This window comes from Protomyctophum parallelum, assembly GCF_964188405.1.
Source record: "Protomyctophum parallelum genome assembly, chromosome: 20".
NCBI classification, from domain to species: Eukaryota; Metazoa; Chordata; class Actinopteri; order Myctophiformes; family Myctophidae; genus Protomyctophum; species Protomyctophum parallelum.
Genome location: NC_139718.1, coordinates 1,573,155 through 1,596,514, shown reverse-complemented (window position 1 = coordinate 1,596,514; position 23,360 = coordinate 1,573,155). Strand labels below are relative to the sequence as shown.

At 48.9% G+C, this 23,360-nt stretch overlaps 1 protein-coding gene across 3 annotated transcripts in view; it reads left to right on the top strand.

Annotated features, from left to right (window-relative positions):
- LOC310878249 (uncharacterized protein) overlaps window positions 1-23,360 on the top strand; it is a 50,010-nt gene that overhangs the window by 14,571 nt on the left and 12,079 nt on the right. For all 3 annotated transcript variants that reach the window (XM_083792470.1, XM_083792469.1, XM_083792471.1), the window contains 5 exons: window positions 6,943-7,001; window positions 12,516-12,694; window positions 16,146-16,399; window positions 20,756-21,118; window positions 21,944-22,222. In XM_083792470.1, coding sequence (XP_083648596.1) covers window positions 6,943-7,001; window positions 12,516-12,694; window positions 16,146-16,399; window positions 20,756-21,118; window positions 21,944-22,222 — 1,134 coding nt within the window. The remainder of the gene's footprint in view (window positions 1-6,942; window positions 7,002-12,515; window positions 12,695-16,145; window positions 16,400-20,755; window positions 21,119-21,943; window positions 22,223-23,360) is intronic.

The window sequence follows — 23,360 nt, the reverse complement described above, 5'->3', positions numbered from 1 at the left end:
AGAGGTAACTATAGACTAGAGACTAGAGCCAGCCCTAAACCACAGAGGTAACTAGAGACTAGAGACTAGAGACTACAGCCAGCCCTAAACCACAGAGGTAACTAGAGACTAGAGACTACAGCCAGCCCTAAACCACAGAGGTAACTATAGACTAGAGACTAGAGACTGCAGCCAGCCCTAAACCACAGAGGTAACTAGAGACTAGAGACTACAGCCAGCCCTAAACCACAGAGGTAACTATAGACTAGAGACTAGAGACTACAGCCAGCCCTAAACCACAGAGGTAACTAGAGACTAGAGACTACAGCCAGCCCTAAACCACAGAGGTAACTATAGACTAGAGACTACAGCCAGCCCTAAGCCACAGAGGTAACTATAGACTAGAGACTACAGCCAGCCCTAAACCACAGAGGTAACTATAGACTAGAGACTACAGCCAACCCTAAACCACAGAGGTAACTATAGACTAGAGACTAGAGACTACAGCCAGCCCTAAACCACAGAGGTAACTATAGACTAGAGACTAGAGCCAGCCCTAAACCACAGAGGTAACTATAGACTAGAGACTACAGCCAGCCCTAAACCACAGAGGTAACTATAGACTAGAGACTACAGCCAGCCCTAAACCACAGAGGTAACTATAGACTAGAGACTACAGCCAGCCCTAAACCACAGAGGTAACTATAGACTAGAGACTAGAGACTACAGCCAGCCCTAAACCACAGAGGTAACTATAGACTAGAGACTAGAGACTAGAGCCAGCCCTAAACCACAGAGGTAACTATAGACTAGAGACTAGAGACTACAGCCAGCCCTAAACCACAGAGGTAACTATAGACTAGAGACTACAGCCAGCCCTAAACCACAGAGGTAACTATAGACTAGAGACTAGAGCCAGCCCTAAACCACAGAGGTAACTATAGACTAGAGACTACAGCCAGCCCTAAACCACAGAGGTAACTATAGACTAGAGACTAGAGACTACAGCCAGCCCTAAACCACAGAGGTAACTATAGACTAGAGACTACAGCCAGCCCTAAACCACAGAGGTAACTATAGACTAGAGACTAGAGCCAGCCCTAAACCACAGAGGTAACTATAGACTAGAGACTACAGCCAGCCCTAAACCACAGAGGTAACTATAGACTAGAGACTAGAGACTACAGCCAGCCCTAAACCACAGATGTAACTATAGACTAGAGACTACAGCCAGCCCTAAACCACAGAGGTAACTATAGACTAGAGACTAGAGACTACAGCCAGCCCTAAACCACAGAGGTAACTATAGACTAGAGACTAGAGCCAGCCCTAAACCACAGAGGTAACTATAGACTAGAGACTACAGCCAGCCCTAAACCACAGAGGTAACTATAGACTAGAGACTAGAGACTGCAGCCAGCCCTAAACCACAGAGGTAACTATAGACTAGAGACTACAGCCAGCCCTAAACCACAGAGGTAACTATAGACTAGAGACTACAGCCAGCCCTAAACCACAGAGGTAACTATAGACTAGAGACTAGAGACTACAGCCAGCCCTAAACCACAGAGGTAACTATAGACTAGAGACTAGAGACTACAGCCAGCCCTAAACCACAGAGGTAACTATAGACTAGAGACTAGAGACTACAGCCAGCCCTAAACCACAGAGGTAACTATAGACTAGAGACTAGAGACTACAGCCAGCCCTAAACCACAGAGGTAACTTTAGACTAGAGACTAGAGACTACAGCCAGCCCTAAACCACAGAGGTAACTATAGACTAGAGACTAGAGACTACAGCCAGCCCTAAACCACAGAGGTAACTATAGACTAGAGACTACAGCCAGCCCTAAACCACAGAGGTAACTATAGACTAGAGACTACAGCCAGCCCTAAACCACAGAGGTAACTATAGACTAGAGACTAGAGACTACAGCCAGCCCTAAACCACAGAGGTAACTATAGACTAGAGACTAGAGACTACAGCCAGCCCTAAACCACAGAGGTAACTATAGACTAGAGACTACAGCCAGCCCTAAACCACAGAGGTAACTATAGACTAGAGACTAGAGACTACAGCCAGCCCTAAACCACAGAGGTACGCAGTGATAAGTAAATAGGTTTTCAATGTAATGAGTCCCGGGATGCAGGGACGGTCTTTTAGAAATGAGTCCCAGGATGCAGCGACGGTCTTTTAGAGATGAGTCCCAGGATGCAGGGACGGTCTTTTAGAAATGAGTCCCAGGATGCAGGGACGGTCTTTTAGAAATGAGTCCCAGGATGCAGGGATGGTCTTTTAGAGATGAGTCCCAGGATGCAGGGATGGTCTTTTAGAGATGAGTCCCAGGATGCAGGGATGGTCTTTTAGAGACGAGTCCCAGGATGCAGGGATGGTCTTTTAGAGATGAGTCCCAGGATGCAGGGATGGTCTTTTAGAGACGAGTCCCAGGATGCAGGGATGGTCTTTTAGAGACGAGTCCCAGGATGCAGGGATGGTCTTTTAGAGACGAGTCCCAGGATGCAGGGATGGTCTTTTAGAGATGAGTCCCAGGATGCAGGGATGGTCTTTTAGAGATGAGTCCCAGGATGCAGGGATGGTCTTTTAGAGACGAGTCCCAGGATGCAGGGATGGTCTTTTAGAGACGAGTCCCAGGATGCAGGGATGGTCTTTTAGAGATGAGTCCCAGGATGCAGGGATGGTCTTTTAGAGATGAGTCCCAGGGGCATTTGATGGGTCCCACTTCAACCACGTTAGGAGTCATTCGATACGAATGGTGTCTACATATAGCACCACACTTTATCATGTCAAGGACCCCTGAATTTACACTAATTAGCCCGTGGAGGTCCACTCCACGCGGGTCCCTTGCATGGGGGTCCCTGGCATGCAGGTCCCTGGGGGTCCCTGGCATATCTCTTCAGATGGGCCCCATTAGAGAAGGTGTTTTCAGCTCTAGCAGTGATTCTTAACCTTTTTAATGTCAAGGACCCCCAGTTTGACATGCATTAGTCTACGGACCCCCATTTAATGGCATTGCTATCTCTGAGACCCCCCAATTTATGTTATAAAACCAATGTTAATTTAACTCGGAGTGTACAAATGGGAGCATTTAACTCCCATTTAGTTTTATATGGTTATAACTAGAGCTAGCAAAATAAACTAGAATAAAAAACCAGTACAGTAGTACAGTAGTGCTGTGGATGCAGAGGTCGTTGTTTTATTGCGTCCCTTAACTATAAACTGCGTTTTGGGAAGCAAAATACACCCTATTTTAATCTCTGGATATGTCCTAGGGACGAGGATAATTTTATAACTGTGGGGTTTCAACCTTTTTAACACATTTAGACCTGAGGGCGATTCTTAATGTCTTCTAAATCCTGGCAGTTTTCTGAAGACCCCCCCCCCCCCCCCATGTTTCTATGTCTGTCGTTCTCAAACATGTTCACGTCATGGACCCCCAAAAATGACATGTAATAGGCCACCGACCCCCATCTGAAAATATGTTGTTCCAGAAACAAAGATTAAAAACGTTCACTGTGAAAGTATATTCATTCAAAGATTTGCGCCACATTTTTCACGACTTTTCAAAAATAGCAGACCTACAAGCTCGTAGCGCGGCACTTGGTGCCGCTCTTTGCAGAGCTTGTAGATCTGCTATTTATCAATAGCTAAAGCATAACATGGTGCTTAAAGGAGAATTCCATGCTAGAAGGCCTTCTTCATCATCATTCTTTTTCGACCGCGGTCGAGATCGTGGATTTCACAATATTACGCCAGACTTCCCGGTCCTTCATTGCCTCCCCCAGTTCCTGCTTACTGATGCATGTGTCCCTATAGCGATGACATCATGTGTCCCTATAGCGATGACATCATGTGTCCCTATAGCGATGACATCATGTGTCCCTATAGCGATGACATGTGTCCCTATAGCGATGACATCAGGGTACGACAGTTTTCTACCTCTGGTCTGCTTTGAGGCAGAACTCCAGAGAAGAAGGGAAGATATAACCTCATTGTCAGCTCTGTAGCAGTGGCCGGCAAACTGTGTTCTTCTGGATCGGACTAGTGAAGAAACACGGGGAAGGATGTCGTGTATTAGATCAGGTGGCTCTTCTCTTCCAAGACAGATTAGAAGGCGGGTGTAAAGGTGCCATCCAACCGATTCTCTAGTTTCTTTGAAAGTGTCCATGTCTCTAGAGTAGAATCGGCTCAAAGGTCGTCCTAAATATATTGTTTCGTCCCCAACAAAGACATCCAGGTGTTACTTTGTGCAAAAGCGCATTATTGGCTATTTCCCCTACCATAAGCGTGCCTTATAAAGCATAAGTGTGCCGCTTGGGATACTATTTATATTATGAAGAGAGGATATATACACAAAAAAAATGAGCGATGGAAATATGCAAATTAGCACCCCAATGCCCCATTCAATTAAATTCATTGAGGGCTTATATTAGGGGAAATAGCCAATAACGCACTTTTGCACAAAATAACACCTGGACCTCTTTGGTGGGGACGTAACAACTACAAATAAAGGTAAGGGGTTCCCGTCCAGAATGGGCTAATATTATTATTATTCCATTATTCGGTATTTGATCCATGGACCGCCATGGAAAACTAAAGAACATTTTGTTATCGTTGGATAAGATTCTTGAGACCTAATGAGAAAAAGCATGCGGTTCTTACGTAACCCCCAGGTTTTCCTCCCTGTTTACACCGACAAGACAACCGCTATTATGGGGTGACGAGCACCCTCGCCCCATCAGGGCAAACCACATCCCGGGACTTAGGTCTGCTGTGAGCATGCACACTAGCATCTGGTGCATTGTGCAGGGTACACTACCATAAACGGCCATTAGGGGGAGCCATAGTACAGTGTAATACAGTGGGGAATAGCTATTGATTCCTTGATTGAATACTTTCTTGGCAGAAATGTAATCAGTAACAGGGTACAGTCAAACACATGTCCAAAGGGATCACTGGGAAAAAAAGGCCTTGCAGTCTTGTTTCCATTCAGGTCCTGGGTAATCAATTCATAATCATGACATGACAAATAACAACAACATTCTAATTATCACAAAAGGTAAAAAAAAAAAAAAAAAGATATGTACAGTGTTACATTCCCTTAGTAGGTCTAGGGGTATTAATAAGAGATGCAACACGGCTGGCACGAGAATTGTGATTTATTCAACGTGATTGTGAAAAGTATATAATAATAAACAATAAAGAATACAACTTGAAGGCAAACGAAAGACAGGATATATGGGGCAACTTAAAATAAACCATCAAAACTATCTTAGCCCTATTCTAAAGTATCACACAACACTCTGACCTAACTCTAACCAATAAATGAAATGAAAAGGGTTACACAAATTCAATCTACCTAAACTGTCTACACTAACTACTGCCCTAACAACGGTTTACAAAAAGTAAGCACCCATACGCCGTATTTATATATATTATATTATATACTATATATCTCTCTCTATATATATATATATATATATATATATATATATATATATAACTATAATATCAGTTGTATCTTTAGCTGGGCTTTTAAGGAGATGGGGGTAGTCACTAGACATAGGGGCAATCTTTTTTTTTAAATTATTATTATTATTTTTAATATAAATACAGTGGAATACCGAGGTATAGGTTATCAATAACCGGCACCGTACCGTACTGTAACATCTCATACCGTGGCATGCCTACTCGGTACTAAACGTTGAGACTCGCTAGAATTACACCGTCATCTTTGTCTCTGTAAACTAAAGACATCCACCGGTGTCAATATGAACAATACTCCCCTCTTTGTCTCTGTAAACTAAAGACATCCACCGGTGTCAATATGAACAATACTCCCCTCTTTGTCTCTGTAAACTAAAGACATCCACCGCTGTCAATATGAACAATACTCCCCTCTTTGTCTCTGTAAGCTAAAGACATCCACCGGTGTCAATATGAACAATACTCCCCTCTTTGTCTCTGTAAGCTAAAGACATCCACCGGTGTCAATATGAACAATACTCCCCTCTTTGTCTCTGTAAACTAAAGACATCCACCGGTGTCAATATGAACAATACTCCCCTCTTTGTCTCTGTAAACTAAAGACATCCACCGCTGTCAATATGAACAATACTCCCCGCTTTGTCTCTGTAAACTAAAGACATCCACCGCTGTCAATATGAACAATACTCCCCTCTTTGTCTCTGTAAGCTAAAGACATCCACCGGTGTCAATATGAACAATACTCCCCTCTTTGTCTCTGTAAACTAAAGACATCCACCGCTGTCAATATGAACAATACTCCCCTCTTTGTCTCTGTAAACTAAAGACATCCACCGCTGTCAATATGAACAATACTCCCCTCTTTGTCTCTGTAAACTAAAGACATCCACCGGTGTCAATATGAACAATACTCCCCTCTTTGTCTCTGTAAACTAAAGACATCCACCGCTGTCAATATGAACAATACTCCCCTCTTTGTCTCTGTAAACTAAAGACATCCACCGCTGTCAATATGAACAATACTCCCCTCTTTGTCTCTGTAAGCTAAAGACATCCACCGGTGTCAATATGAACAAAACTCCCATGTGTTTGTTTTTTCTTTTTTCCCTGCTGTGAGGGAGCTAAGTTGTTTTAAGTTCCCATTCTGGGCGGGAACCCTTTTTGGTGTTTTAAGCAAACGTTATGTTATACTTTAGCTATTGAAAAATAGCAGATCTACAAGCTCATAGCGCGGCACCGGGTGCCGTGCTATGAGCACAGTACAGTAGATCTGCTATTTTTGAAAAATCGTTAAAATGTGGCGCAAATCTTTGAATATATGTTCTTTCAGAGGGAACGTTTTTAACTCAGATCTTTGCTTCTGGGGGGTCCCTGGAACAACGTATTTTCAGATGGGGGTCGCCGGCCAATTACGATTGTGAACGTCTTGGTTTGTCTTCCTGTGGCATCCTGTAGGAATCTCCACCTACTTGGCCTGGGTCACGATCCTGCAGGACGTCTGGGGGCCGCATTACGTAAGTACGTCTGGGGGCCGTACGTCTGGGGGCAGGACGTCTGGGGGCCGCATTACGTAAGTACGTCTGGGGGCCGTACGTCTGGGGGCCGTACGTCTGGGGGCCGCATTACGTAAGTACGTCTGGGGGCCGTACGTCTGGGGGCAGGACGTCTGGGGGCAGGACGTCTGGGGGCAGGACGTCTGGGGGCAGGACGTCTGGGGGCAGGATGTCTGGGGGCCGCATTACGTAAGTACGTCTGGGGGCCGCATTACGTAAGTACGTCTGGGGGCCGCATTACGTAAGTACGTCTGGGGGCCGCATTACGTAAGTACGTCTGGGGGCCGCATTACGTAAGTATCCTGCTCTATCTAGCAGAACAACACAGTCCATCTGCAAGGCTGTGATCTTTATGTAATCTACTATTTTCACCCATATTTCAAACCGATTGTGAATAATGGACGTGTGTCGAACGTTTGAACATATTTTAGTTACTTTGTTTATTTTGACGGGACAGAGATGATTAACAATAAAAATACATTACAAGACAACAGAGCGTACTGTTTTAGGGGTAAAGTGTCTGGACAGTAATGTTGCCAGTTCGAACCCTGTGGGCTCCCCCGGAGTTAGTGTCAAAGTGTCCTTGAGCAAGACACTGAACCCCTGATTGCTCCTGATGTGCTGGTTGGTGCCTTGCATGGTTTCCACCGCCATCGGTGTGTGAATGGGTGAATGTGATGGGTGAATGTAATGCACAATCTATGTAAAGGGCCTTGGATAAAGGCGCTATATAAATGCACCATTTACCACCGAAATGGTGGTTAGTAAAAACAGATGTGTTTGGGTGAGAGGTGAGTCTCTTACCACCGCGGCTCAGTGACGTCATGTTGTAGTTTTAGTAAAAACAGAGAGATGTGTTTGGGGTGAGCGGTGAGTCTCTTATCACCGCGGCTCAGTGACGTCATGTTGTAGTTTTAGTAAAAACAGAGAGATGTGTTTGGGGTGAGAGGTGAGTCTCTTACCACCGCGGCTCAGTGACGTCATGTTGTAGTTTTAGTAAAAACAGAGAGATGTGTTTGGGGTGAGAGGTGAGTCTCTTACCACCGCGGCTCAGTGACATCATGTTGTAGTTTTAGTAAAAACAGAGAGATGTGTTTGGGGTGAGAGGTGAGTCTCTTACCACCGCGGCTCAGTGACGTCATGTTGTAGTTTTAGTAAAAACAGAGAGATGTGTTTGGGTGAGTCTCTTACCACCGCGGCTCAGTGACGTCATGTTGTAGTTTTAGTAAAAACAGAGAGGTGTGTTTGGGTGAGTCTCTTATCACCGCGGCTCAGTGACGTCATGTTGTAGTTTTAGTAAAAACAGAGGTGTGTTTGGGTGAGCGCCGAGCGGTGAGTCTCTTACCGTCCTGTGTCCCCCCTCTCCCCCAGGCCGTAGACATGTCCTAAGGTGTCCTGTGTCCCCCCTCTCCCCCAGGCCGTAGACATGTCCTAAGGTGTCCTGTGTCCCCCCAGGCCGTAGACATGTCCTAAGGTGTCCTGTGTCCTCTCCCCCAGGCTGTAGACATGTCCTAAGGTGTCCTGTGTCCCTCTCCCCCCCAGGCTGTAGACATGTCCTAAGGTGTCCTGTGTCCCCCCTGTCCCCCAGGCCGTAGACATGTCCTAAGGTGTCCTGTGTCCCCCCTGTCCCCCAGGCTGTAGACATGTCCTAAGGTGTCCTGTGTCCCTCTCCCCCCCAGGCTGTAGACATGTCCTAAGGTGTCCTGTGTCCTCTCCCCCCCAGGCCGTAGACATGTCCTAAGGTGTCCTGTGTCCCCCCTGTCCCCCCCAGGCTGTAGACATGTCCTAAGGTGTCCTGTGTCCCTCTCCCCCCCAGGCTGTAGACATGTCCTAAGGTGTCCTGTGTCCCTCTCCCCCCCAGGCTGTAGACATGTCCTAAGGTGTCCTGTGTCCTCTCCCCCCCAGGCCGTAGACATGTCCTAAGGTGTCCTGTGTCCCCCCTGTCCCCCCCAGGCTGTAGACATGTCCTAAGGTGTCCTGTGTCCCCCCTGTCCCCCCCAGGCCGTAGACATGTCCTAAGGTGTCCTGTGTCCCTCTCCCCCCCAGGCTGTAGACATGTCCTAAGGTGTCCTGTGTCCCTCCTGTCCCCCAGGCTGTAGACATGTCCTAAGGTGTCCTGTGTCCCTCTCCCCCCCAGGCTGTAGACATGTCCTAAGGTGTCCTGTGTCCCTCTCCCCCAGGCCGTAGACATGTCCTAAGGTGTCCTGTGTCCCTCTCCCCCCCAGGCTGTAGACATGTCCTAAGGTGTCCTGTGTCCCCCCTGTCCCCCAGGCCGTAGACATGTCCTAAGGTGTCCTGTGTCCCTCCTCTCCCCCCCAGGCTGTAGACATGTCCTAAGGTGTCCTGTGTCCCTCCTCTCCCCCCCAGGCTGTAGACATGTCCTAAGGTGTCCTGTGTCCCCCCTGTCCTCCAGGCCGTAGACATGTCCTAAGGTGTCCTGTGTCCCCCCTGTCCCCCAGGCTGTAGACATGTCCTAAGGTGTCCTGTGTCCCTCTCCCCCCCAGGCCGTAGACATGTCCTAAGGTGTCCTGTGTCCCCCCTCTCCCCCAGGCCGTAGACATGTCCTAAGGTGTCCTGTGTCCCTCCTGTCCCCCAGGCTGTAGACATGTCCTAAGGTGTCCTGTGTCCTCTCCCCCAGGCTGTAGACATGTCCTAAGGTGTCCTGTGTCCCTCTCCCCCCCAGGCTGTAGACATGTCCTAAGGTGTCCTGTGTCCCTCCTCTCCCCCCCAGGCTGTAGACATGTCCTAAGGTGTCCTGTGTCCCTCCTCTCCCCCCCAGGCCGTAGACATGTCCTAAGGTGTCCTGTGTCCTCTCTCCCCCAGGCTGTAGACATGTCCTAAGGTGTCCTGTGTCCTCTCCCCCAGGCTGTAGACATGTCCTAAGGTGTCCTGTGTCCTCTCCCCCAGGCTGTAGACATGTCCTAAGGTGTCCTGTGTCCCTCTCCCCCCCAGGCTGTAGACATGTCCTAAGGTGTCCTGTGTCCCCCCTGTCCCCCAGGCTGTAGACATGTCCTAAGGTGTCCTGTGTCCCTCCTGTGTCCCAGGCTGTAGACATGTCCTAAGGTGTCCTGTGTCCCCCCTGTCCCCCAGGCTGTAGACATGTCCTAAGGTGTCCTGTGTCCCTCCTCCCCCCCAGGCCGTAGACATGTCCTAAGGTGTCCTGTGTCCCTCCTGTCCCCCCCAGGCTGTAGACATGTCTTAAGGTGTCCTGTGTCCCTCTCCCCCCCAGGCCGTAGACATGTCCTAAGGTGTCCTGTGTCCCCCCTGTCCCCCAGGCTGTAGACATGTCCTAAGGTGTCCTGTGTCCCCCCAGGCTGTAGACATGTCCTAAGGTGTCCTGTGTCCCCCCTGTCCCCCAGGCCGTAGACATGTCCTAAGGTGTCCTGTGTCCCCCCTGTCCCCCCCAGGCCGTAGACATGTCCTAAGGTGTCCTGTGTCCCCCCTGTCCCCCAGGCTGTAGACATGTCCTAAGGTGTCCTGTGTCCTCTCCCCCCCAGGCTGTAGACATGTCCTAAGGTGTCCTGTGTCCCTCTCCCCCAGGCTGTAGACATGTCCTAAGGTGTCCTGTCCCTCTCCCCCCCAGGCCGTAGACATGTCCTAAGGTGTCCTGTGTCCCTCTCCCCCCCAGGCTGTAGACATGTCCTAAGGTGTCCTGTGTCCCTCTCCCCCCCAGGCTGTAGACATGTCCTAAGGTGTCCTGTGTCCTCTCCCCCCCAGGCCGTAGACATGTCCTAAGGTGTCCTGTGTCCCCCCTGTCCCCCAGGCCGTAGACATGTCCTAAGGTGTCCTGTGTCCCTCTCCCCCCCAGGCTGTAGACATGTCCTAAGGTGTCCTGTGACCCCCTGTCCCCCAGGCTGTAGACATGTCCTAAGGTGTCCTGTGTCCCTCCCCCCCCCAGGCCGTAGACATGTCCTAAGGTGTCCTGTGTCCCTCTCCCCCCCAGGCTGTAGACATGTCCTAAGGTGTCCTGTGTCCCCCCTGTCCCCCAGGCCGTAGACATGTCCTAAGGTGTCCTGTGTCCCCCCTGTCCCCCAGGCTGTAGACATGTCCTAAGGTGTCCTGTGTCCCCCCTGTCCCCCAGGCCGTAGACATGTCCTAAGGTGTCCTGTGTCCCTCTCCCCCCCAGGCTGTAGACATGTCCTAAGGTGTCCTGTGTCCCCCCTGTCCCCCAGGCCGTAGACATGTCCTAAGGTGTCCTGTGTCCCCCCTGTCCCCCAGGCTGTAGACATGTCCTAAGGTGTCCTGTGTCCCCCCTGTCCCCCAGGCCGTAGACATGTCCTAAGGTGTCCTGTGTCCCCCCTGTCCCCCAGGCCGTAGACATGTCCTAAGGTGTCCTGTGTCCCTCTCCCCCCCAGGCTGTAGACATGTCCTAAGGTGTCCTGTGTCCCCCCTGTCCCCCAGGCCGTAGACATGTCCTAAGGTGTCCTGTGTCCCTCTCCCCCCCAGGCCGTAGACATGTCCTAAGGTGTCCTGTGTCCCTCTCCCCCCCAGGCCGTAGACATGTCCTAAGGTGTCCTGTGTCCCCCCTGTCCCCCCCAGGCCGTAGACATGTCCTAAGGTGTCCTGTGTCCCCCCTGTCCCCCAGGCTGTAGACATGTCCTAAGGTGTCCTGTGTCCCCCCTGTCCCCCAGGCTGTAGACATGTCCTAAGGTGTCCTGTGTCCCCCCTGTCCCCCCCAGGCCCTAGACATGTCCTAAGGTGTCCTGTGTCCCCCCTGTCCCCCCCAGGCCGTAGACATGTCCTAAGGTGTCCTGTGTCCCCCCAGGCTGTAGACATGTCCTAAGGTGTCCTGTGTCCCCCCTGTCCCCCCCAGGCCGTAGACATGTCCTAAGGTGTCCTGTGTCCCCCCAGGCTGTAGACATGTCCTAAGGTGTCCTGTGTCCTCCCCCCCCAGGCCGTAGACATGTCCTAAGGTGTCCTGTGTCCCTCCTCCCCCCCAGGCCGTAGACATGTCCTAAGGTGTCCTGTGTCCCCCCTCTCCCCCAGGCTGTAGACATGTCCTAAGGTGTCCTGTGTCCCCCCTGTCCCCCAGGCCGTAGACATGTCCTAAGGTGTCCTGTGTCCTCTCCCCCAGGCTGTAGACATGTCCTAAGGTGTCCTGTGTCCCCCCCTGTCCCCCCCAGGCCGTAGACATGTCCTAAGGTGTCCTGTGTCCCCCCTGTCCCCCCCAGGCTGTAGACATGTCCTAAGGTGTCCTGTGTCCCCCCTGTCCCCCAGGCTGTAGACATGTCCTAAGGTGTCCTGTGTCCCTCTCCCCCCCCAGGCCGTAGACATGTCCTAAGGTGTCCTGTGTCCTCTCCCCCAGGCTGTAGACATGTCCTAAGGTGTCCTGTGTCCTCTCCCCCAGGCCGTAGACATGTCCTAAGGTGTCCTGTGTCCCCCCTCTCCCCCAGGCCGTAGACATGTGTCCTGTGTCCCCCCTGTCCTCCAGGCTGTAGACATGTCCTAAGGTGTCCTGTGTCCTCTCCCCCCCAGGCCGTAGACATCCACTCGGAGGAGGAGTGCAAAGAGGAGGCCATGGACAAACTGTTCCGCCTGGTGTTCTACGGCTTCAAGAACAAAGGCATCATCAAACACTTCCCCAACGCCGACATCAGCTCCCTGTTCCTCGTCATGGCCAAATATCTCAAGTGCTTCCACGTCCGACCAGCCAGGTATGCTTATCCCATTCTGACCTGAGATCAGATTCTAAAAATGTCTATTACATCCTGACAGTTACATTTTTAACCCATTCTGACCTGAGATCAGATTCTAAAAGTGTCTTCGATTTTTCAAAAATAGCAGACCTACAAGCTCGTATCGCGCCACTCGGTGGCGCGATATGAGCTTGTAGATCTGCTATTTTTCAATAGCTAAAGCACGACATGATGCCGACACCAAAATGGGTGCCCGGTCAGAATGGGTTACGCAGGTCACATGGGCTCACACGGGGGGGGGGTCATCCCTATGTTCTGCCGGCCGGGTACTAATTATCGTTAGCCTATATTACTATATTAACTATATTACTAGTGATGCACCGAATATTCGGCCGCAGAACATATTCGGCAGAAAATGGCTAAAATAAAATTGCATTTTCGGCCTATTCGGTTTCGGCCCCGAATAGGCAGAAAATATATCACAGAATAGTGTATGCAATTAATGCATTCAAAAGAGCTGAATACATGTTTTATGGACCCATAATAGTGATTATTATTTAAGTGAGGTTTTGCCATAACCATTTATTTTGCCATAAACCAGGTAGCTTTAAGGTACGGCCATGACAGCAATGGTAGGAAAAAAGATATATAATATGAATCATATTCGGATATTCGGTTTTCGGCCAACTGTTTCCTATATTCGGTATTCGGTTTCGGCCAAGAATTTCCCTTTTCGGTGCATCCCTAGATATTACTGTTTACTTCATTGGCCCGTTTGACTGTCAAGGGTTCAGCCTCCAGGAAGAAACCCTAAATACAAAGTTAATACACCATTGCACATAAAACAACTCCAGGGTGTCTAATGAAGTACTGTCACCTCATATACACATGAAAAACTGGAAAAAGTACAGTAGAAAACCTAGAGCTTGTAGGTCTGCCAACATTTTTTAAATAAAATATTGGCTTCTGGGGGGGTCCCTGGAACTACATATTTTGAGATGGGGGGTCCGTGGCCCAATGGAGATAATTCTGGGGGTCCTTGACATGAAAAATGTCAAGAATGGGAGAATTCCATGCTAGAAAGCTTTCTTCCCTTTATTTGTAGTTGTTACGTCCCCACCAGAGAGGTCCAGGTGTTATTTGTAGTTGTTACGTCCCCACCAAAGAGGTCCAGGTGTTATTTGTAGTTGTTACGTCCCCACCAAAGAGGTCCAGGTGTTATTTGTAGTTGTTACGTCCCCACCAAAGAGGTCCAGGTGTTATTTGTAGTTGTTACGTCCCCACCAAAGAGGTCCAGGTGTTATTTGTAGTTGTTACGTCCCCACCAAAGAGGTCCAGGTGTTATTTGTAGTTGTTACGTCCCCACCAAAGAGGTCCAGGTGTTATTTGTAGTTGTTACGTCCCCACCAAAGAGGTCCAGGTGTTATTTGTAGTTGTTACGTCCCCACCAAAGAGGTCCAGGTGTTATTTGTAGTTGTTACGTCCCCACCAAAAAGGTCCAGGTGTTATTTGTAGTTGTTACGTCCCCACCAAAGAGGTCCAGGTGTTATTTGTAGTTGTTACGTCCCCACCAAAAAGGTCCAGGTGTTATTTGTAGTTGTTACGTCCCCACCAAAGAGGTCCAGGTGTTATTTGTAGTTGTTACGTCCCCACCAAAAAGGTCCAGGTGTTATTTGTAGTTGTTACGTCCCCACCAAAGAGGTCCAGGTGTTATTTGTAGTTGTTACGTCCCCACCAAAGAGGTCCAGGTGTTATTTGTAGTTGTTACGTCCCCACCAAAGAGGTCCAGGTGTTATTTGTAGTTGTTACGTCCCCACCAAAAAGGTCCATGTGTTATTTGTAGTTGTTACGTCCCCACCAAAGAGGTCCAGGTGTTATTTGTAGTTGTTACGTCCCCACCAAAGAGGTCCAGGTGTTATTTGTAGTTGTTACGTCCCCACCAAAGAGGTCCAGGTGTTATTTGTAGTTGTTACGTCCCCACCAAAAAGGTCCAGGTGTTATTTGTAGTTGTTACGTCCCCACCAAAGAGGTCCAGGTGTTATTTGTAGTTGTTACGTCCCCACCAAAAAGGTCCAGGTGTTATTTGTAGTTGTTACGTCCCCACCAAAGAGGTCCAGGTGTTATTTGTAGTTGTTACGTCCCCACCAAAGAGGTCCAGGTGTTATTTGTAGTTGTTACGTCCCCACCAAAGAGGTCCAGGTGTTATTTGTAGTTGTTACGTCCCCACCAAAGAGGTCCAGGTGTTATTTTGTGCAAAAGCTCCTTATTGGCTATTTCCCCTACCATAAGCCCTAAATGAATTGCATTGATGTGTTGTGCTAATTCACTTATTTCCATCGCTCAAAATTATTATTTCTTTGTATATATCCTCTCTTCATAATGTAAATAATATCCCAAGCGGCACACTTTACTACTTATTTAGATGGAAATAAGCGAATTAGCACAACACAACACAACTACAAAGAAAGGTAAGAAAGCCTTCTAGCATGGAATACTCCTTTAAGACAAAAATTAGGATTTAGAATCCTTTTCTTTTATCGACCTCAGTCCAAAAGGGGTTCGTGACCCGTCCTGAACGGGTCTCTTTCTCCCGGTGTCCAGGTGGCTGTGCAGCCTGGCCACAGAGCAGAAGGCTAACAGGTCTCTTTCTCCCGGTGTCCAGGTGGCTGTGCAGCCTGGCCACAGAGCAGAAGGCTCTAACGGGTCTCTTTCTCCTGGTGTCCAGGTGGCTGTGCAGCCTGGCCACAGAGCAGAAGGCTAACGGGTCTCTTTCTCCCGGTGTCCAGGTGGCTGTGCAGCCTGGCCACAGAGCAGAAGGCTCTAACGGGTCTCTTTCTCCCGGTGTCCAGGTGGCTGTGCAGCCTGGCCACAGAGCAGAAGGCTCTAACGGGTCTCTTTCTCCCGGTGTCCAGGTGGCTGTGCAGCCTGGCCACAGAGCAGAAGGCTCTAACGGGTCTCTTTCTCCCGGTGTCCAGGTGGCTGTGCAGCCTGGCCACAGAGCAGAAGGCTCTAACGGGTCTCTTTCTCCCGGTGTCCAGGTGGCTGTGCAGCCTGGCCACAGAGCAGAAGGCTCTAACGGGTCTCTTTCTCCCGGTGTCCAGGTGGCTGTGCAGCCTGGCCACAGAGCAGAAGGCTAACAGGTCTCTTTCTCCCGGTGTCCAGGTGGCTGTGCAGCCTGGCCACAGAGCAGAAGGCTAACTGGTCTCTTTCTCCCGGTATCCAGGTGGCTGTGCAGCCTGGCCACAGAGCAGAAGGCTAACTGGTCTCTTTCTCCCGGTATCCAGGTGGCTGTGCAGCCTGGCCACAGAGCAGAAGGCTAACGGGTCTCTTTCTCCCGGTGTCCAGGTGGCTGTGCAGCCTGGCCACAGAGCAGAAGGCTCTAACGGGTCTCTTTCTCCCGGTGTCCAGGTGGCTGTGCAGCCTGGCCACAGAGCACAAGGCTAACGGGTCTCTTTCTCCCGGTGTCCAGGTGGCTGTGCAGCCTGGCCACAGAGCAGAAGGCCCTGCTGGGCGTGTTGGAGCGCACCGTGCGCCGCGTGGAGGTGAAGCAGCCGCTCAACGCCTCCAAGCGCCTCTCCAAGTACGTCCTGTACGTCCTGCACCGCCTGCTGGACCACGGCGCCGCCACGGAGCTGGCCCTGCACAACCAGGAGCCCGCCGTGGTGCACTGGGTCCTCACGGCCCGCGGGAACAAGCTGCACATCATCTGCACCGCGCACGGGGGTGAGTGGAACTATACAGACACTATATCAGGGGCCGGGGTGAGTGGAACTATACAGACATACTGTACACCAGGGGCCGGGGTGAGTGGAACTATACATACATACACCAAGGGGCCGGGGTGAGTGGAACTATACAGACATACACCAGGGGGCCGGGGTGAGTGGAACTGTACATACATACACCAAGGGGCCGGGGTGAGTGGAACTATACAGACATACTGTACACCAAGGGGCCGGGGTGAGTGGAACTATACAGACATACACCAGGGGGCCGGGGTGAGTGGAACTATACAGACACTACACCAAGGGAAGGGGTGAGTGGAACTATACAGACATACACCAGGGGAAGGGGGTGAATGGAACTATACAGACATACACCAAGGGAAGGGGGTGAGTGGAACTATACAGACATACACCAGGGGCCGGGGTGAGTGGAACTATATATACACTACACCTAGGGGCCGGGGTGAGTGGAACTATACATGTATACATAGTTCAGCAGGGAGACGGCAACAGGAAAGAAGCTGTTCCTGAGCCTACTAGTACGGGAGCCAATAGTTCTGTAGCGCCTCCCAGAAGGGAGAAGAGTCTGTGGTTTGGATAACGTCAGTCTTATCCAAATACCCAATCTTTCTGTACTGTATTCCTCATACTAAGCATTTAAAGTATGAGCTATATAACGTACAGCAGCCTTGTGTTCATACAACAGAAAGATTGGGTAAGACGTTATAGTGAGCGACGTTATGTGTATTTTTCAGGACCTTTCGCTGCTTTTACATTCAGTTTCTCTCCAAAGTTGAATGTTGCCTCTACTGTTGGAGCAGCCATAAACTACACACTACACAGGTTCATCTCGATGTTCTGGAGCATCTTTGTAATGTTAGTGTTAGTAAAAAGCAGGTAAAAGATTAACGTTTGAGGCAGACTAACATCAGTCACTCTGCCGTTCACTGTAGTGGAAGAGGGTTTAAACCGCAGATATGTCGTCTCCACTTACAGGAAATGCGTTGCCTGCGACCACGAGACCCGTTTCTGAATCGGTCTATATGTAATTGTCACTGCCGGGCCAGATGTCATCTCTGGCTGGCAGTTCTGGCCCAACACTGAAGTGGGACATTAATTTACAACAAAAACATTATCTGCCCGTTTGTGAACTGAAGCTAATGACCAAAGATGTTCGTTGACTGCTTTTCTTTTCCACAGGCGAGACCTAAACTGAAACGTTAATTTAGATTACTCAAATATGACTAAAGCTAAATAAACAATACAAAATACGGGGAAGCAGCTTTTTTGCTTCTAAGGGCCGACTGCGTGGAACAAGCTCCCACTGTACCTTCGTCAGGCAGCCTCTGTAGACATTTTTAAAGCACAGCTCAAGACCTACTTCTACACTCTTGCTTTTAATTGATCTTTTAATCACTGTATTGAATTACTGCTATGTTTATTTTTTATGTTTTATTATTTTATACCTTGCTTTTCTTTTCTGTCTTGAACCGTTGCTCTGTAAAGCACTTTGAGCTGCATTTCATGTCATGAAAGGTGCTATATTATTATTAAGTACAAATATAATTTATGAAAATGTGGGGATTATCTGACGAGGTACCATTTGAGGCAATTTATTTTTGCCAACGGCTGATTCGGTCTGGTTTATTAACCAGGCTACCATTTGAGTGGACAAAACCTTACATTATACTAAATTACACTCAATTGTTTATAGGGTCAATATATGTAATATAACCCTTTCCACAGGAGTATCTTTTTATATTTTTCCAAAAAGAATGCAAACAGCCAATAGTATAATATTACAAAGTGACCCCCCTCACTGACATGAAATAATTGAGCACCACTGATATATAAACTTTAGCTCTGGTCCATAGCCTTCTACTGCTTCAGTATAAGGCTATGGGACGATCAGACCAGCCTCTCCTCTTTAGCGTAAATAAAAAGAACGTTTTTGCTACTCGCCAAAACAAAGCCGGGTTGTGTCATTAGAAAGCCTACTTTCCTTAGTGGACGCACTCTGAGCCCCCCCACGTATAAACGGTACTTTTTGGCCAGAAAGGGATTTTCTTTCACCGGAGGAAACATATTCTCTATGAGGCAATTTGAAGAACGACTGACATAGAAACATAGCTTTTTCAGAAAACTGTCAGGATGTAGAAGACATTTTTTAGAATCTGATCTCAGGACAGAATGGAAAACTGTCAGGATGTAGAAGACATTTTTTAGAATCTGATCTCAGGTCAGAATGGAAAACTGTCAGGATGTAGAAGACATTTTTTTAGAATCTGATCTCAGGTCAGAATGAAAACTGTCAGGATGTAGAAGACATTTTTTAGAATCTGATCTCGGGTCAGAATTGAAAACTGTCAGGATGTACAAGACATTTTTTTTAATCTGATCTCGGGTCAGAATGGAAAACTGTCAGGATGTAGAAGACATTTTTTTAGAATCTGATCTCAGGTCAGAATGGAAAACTGTCAGGATGTAGAAGACATTCGTAGAATCTGATCTCAGGTCAGAATGAAAACTGTCAGGATGTAGAAGACATTTTATAGAATCTGATCTCAGGTCAGAATGGAAAACAGTCAGGATGTAGAAGACATTTTTTAGAATCTGATCTCAGGTCAGAATGGAAAACTGTCAGGATGTAGAAGACATTTTTTTAGAATCTGATCTCAGGTCAGAATGGAAAACTGTCAGGATGTAGAAGACATTTTTTAGAATCTGATCTCAGGTCAGAATGAAAACTGTCAGGATGTAGAAGACATGTTTAGAATCTGATCTCAGGTCAGAATGAAAACTGTCAGGATGTAGAAGACATTTATAGAATCTGATCTCAGGTCAGAATGGAAAACTGTCAGGATGTAGAAGACATTTTTTTAGAATCTGATCTCAGGTCAGAATGAAAACTGTCAGGATGTAGAAGACATGTTTAGAATCTGATCTCAGGTCAGAATAAAAACTGTCAGGATGTAGAAGACATGTTTAGAATCTGATCTCAGGTCAGAATGAAAACTGTCAGGATGTAGAAGACATTTTATAGAATCTGATCTCGGGTCAGAATGAAAACTGTCAGGATGTAGAAGAATTTTTTTTAGAATCTGATCTCAGGTCAGAATGGAAAACTGTCAGGATGTAGAAGACATTTTATAGAATCTGATCTCAGGTCAGAATGGAAAACTGTCAGGATGTAGAAGACATTTTATAGAATCTGATCTCAGGTCAGAATGGAAAACTGTCGGGATGTAGAAGACATGTTTAGAATCTGATCTCAGGTCAGAATGGAAAACAGTCAGGATGTAGAAGACATTCGTAGAATCTGATCTCAGGTCAGAATGGAAAACTGTCAGGATGTAGAAGACATTTTTTTAGAATCTGATCTCAGGTCAGAATGGAAAACTGTCAGGATGTAGAAGACATTTTATAGAATCTGATCTCAGGTCAGAATGGAAAACTGTCGGGATGTAGAAGACATGTTTAGAATCTGATCTCAGGTCAGAATGGAAAACAGTCAGGATGTAGAAGACATTCGTAGAATCTGATCTCAGGTCAGAATGGAAAACTGTCAGGATGTAGAAGACATTTTTTTAGAATCTGATCTCAGGTCAGAATGGAAAACTGTCGGGATGTAGAAGACATGTTTAGAATCTGATCTCAGGTCAGAATGGAAAACAGTCAGGATGTAGAAGACATTCGTAGAATCTGATCTCAGGTCAGAATGGAAAACTGTCAGGATGTAGAAGACATTTTTTTAGAATCTGATCTCAGGTCAGAATGGAAAACTGTCAGGATGTAGAAGACATGTTTAGAATCTGATCTCAGGTCAGAATGGAAAACTGTCAGGATGTAGAAGACATTTATATAATCTGATCTCAGGTCAGAATGGAAAACTGTCAGGATGTAGAAGACATTTTTTTAGAATCTGATCTCAGGTCAGAATGGAAAACTGTCAGGATGTAGAAGACATGTTTAGAATCTGATCTCAGGTCAGAATGGAAAACTGTCAGGATGTAGAAGACATTTTATAGAATCTGATCTCAGGTCAGAATGGAAAACTGTCAGGATGTAGAAGACATTTATTAGAATCTGATCTCAGGTCAGAATGGAAAACTGTCAGGATGTACAAGACATGTTTAGAATCTGATCTCAGGTCAGAATGGAAAACTGTCAGGATGTAGAAGACATTTTATAGAATCTGATCTCAGGTCAGAATGGAAAACTGTCAGGATGTAGAAGACATGTTTAGAATCTGATCTCAGGTCAGAATGGAAAACTGTCAGGATGTAGAAGACATGTTTAGAATCTGATCTCAGGTCAGAACGGGTTTAATGAATAGTTTCCCGGTGGTCCTTAGGCGAGTCCGGCCCGGAGCAGCCCGAGGCGGCGTCACAGGAGGCGGAGAACGTGGTCCCCCGTAAACGGTCCCGGCTGTCGGCCGCCCAGAAGGCCCCCCACCACCACCACCCCCCCCACCGCCACCACGACGACAGGACCGACGACAAGGAGCGCCGCCAGCAGACCGCCACCACCACCACGCCCCCCTCCTCCCCCTCCCCCCCGGGGGGCTCGGGCGGCGGCGGCCCGGCGAAGACCTCGTGTCCTCGCGGGAACATCCGCTCGCTGACGGTGACGGAGTGCGGCCACGGCGTCATCGACGTGCTGTCGCCGCTGCTGCCCACCTGGCTCTGCCTGAGGTCGCTCAGCCTGCACGGCCTCTGTGAGTCCCTGACCTATGACCTCCTGACCCCTGACCCCTCTGCCTGAGGTCGCTCAGCCTGCACGTCCAATAGGTGCTGCCGGACTATCCAAAAGACCTGCGCACGTTTTCGGCTGCGCGCAGCTTAAAAACCGGGTTTTTAGACAGCTGGTGGATGGAAAAAAAAGCTCCACTTCCGCGGACGACTTGCGCGGAGGAGAGCGCTTCCAGGAATCTGGCCGTCGCACAAGTCGTCCGCGGAAGTGGAGCTTTTTTTCCTATCCACCAGCTGTCTAAAAACCCGTTTTTTAAGGTGCGCGCAGCCGACAACGTGCGCAGGTTTTTTGATAGTCTGGCAGCACAGTCTGTGAGTCCTGACCCCTGACCCCTAACCCTCTGCCTGAGGTCCCTCAGCCTGCACGGCCTCTGTGAGTGACCCCTGACCTATGACCCTCTGAGTGGTCAGTGGTGTGTTCACGTTGTCCCCGACTCTGAAATGTTGTGTGCTTGTAGATCTGTGTTTAAAGTGTTTTAAATAGTATTTTCAGCAAGTGTAAAATCACTCATTACGACGGGATCAAGGCCCGCCTTAACACATGTTAGTCGACCGAATCAACTGTAGATTTAGTCCAGTAAAAATCTGATGATATTTAGTCGACTAAAAGCTAGACTGAGAACACTGAGACATTCCGGGTGACTAAATGAAAACTATGCAAGAGACTAATGACTAAAACTAAAATCTATACATTTGCTGCCAAAAACAACTCTGTGTGTGTGTGCGTGCGTGTGTGTGTGCGTGTGCGTGTGCGTGTGTGTGCGTGTGTGCGCGTGCGTGCCATCCCCCAGCCATCCCCAACAGCGAGGAGCTGTCCACCCTGGCCTCCTGCCTCCGCCAGCTGTGCTCTGCGCGGGGCAGCGTCCTGTCCGAGCTGAGCGTGGGGCTGGTGACGGACGCCGCCTTCGTGGCCGTCCTCCTGGAGGCGTGTCCCACGCTCACCTCCCTGGCGGTGGAGCTGCACCCCATGACGCCCCCCCACCCGCGCCCCGACCAGCCCCACCCCCCGCCGCCCCCCCTCCACGCCAGGCCGCGGAGGCAGTGCGCCTCCAGGAGCCGGCGAGACACAGGTAGGGATGGAACCCATACCTGGTAGGGACGGAACCCATACCTGGTAGGGATGGAGCTCCAAAACCCATACCTGGTAGGGATGGAGCTCCAAAACCCATACCTGGTAGGGACAGAGTTTTCTGTGTGGATGTCTGGGGCTGTCGAGGCCAGAAAGTAGTTTTCTGTGTGGATGTCTGGGCTGTCGAGGCCAGAAAGTAGTTTTCTGTGTGGATGTCTGGGGCTGTCGAGGCCAGAAAGTAGTTTTCTGTGTGGATGTCTGGGGCTGTCGAGGCCAGACAGTAGTTTTCTGTGTGGATGTCTGGGGCTGTCGAGGCCAGAAAGTAGTTTTCTGTGTGGATGTCTGGGCTGTAAAGTAGTTTTCTGTGTGGATGTCTGGGGCTGTCGAGGCCAGAAAGTAGTTTTCTGTGTGGATGTCTGGGGCTGTCGAGGCCAGAAAGTAGTTTTCTGTGTGGATGTCTGGGGCTGTCGAGGCCAGAAAGTAGTTTTCTGTGTGGATGTCTGGGGCTGTCGAGGCCAGAAAGTAGTTTTCTGTGTGGATGTCTGGGGCTGTCGAGGCCAGAAAGTAGTTTTCTGTGTGGATGTCTGGGGCTGTCGAGGCCAGAAAGTAGTTTTCTGTGTGGATGTCTGGGGCTGTCGAGGCCAGAAAGTAGTTTTCTGTGTGGATGTCTGGGGCTGTCGAGGCTAGAAAGTAGTTTTCTGTGTGGATGTCTGGGGCTGTCGAGGCCAGAAAATAGTTTTCTGTGTGGATGTCTGGGGCTGTCGAGGCCAGAAAGTAGTTTTCTGTGTGGATGTCTGGGGCTGTCGAGGCCAGAAAGTAGTTTTCTGTGTGGATGTATGGGGCTGTCGAGGCTAGAAAGTAGTTTTCTGTGTGGATGTCTGGGGCTGTCGAGGCCAGAAAGTAGTTTTCTGTGTGGATGTATGGGGCTGTCGAGGCCAGAAAGTAGTTTTCTGTGTGGATGTCTGGGGCTGTCGAGGCCAGAAAGTAGTTTTCTGTGTGGATGTATGGGCTGTCGAGGCTAGAAAGTAGTTTTCTGTGTGGATGTCTGGGGCTGTCGAGGCTAGAAAGTAGTTTTCTGTGTGGATGTCTGGGGCTGTCGAGGCCAGAAAGTAGTTTTCTGTGTGGATGTCTGGGGCTGT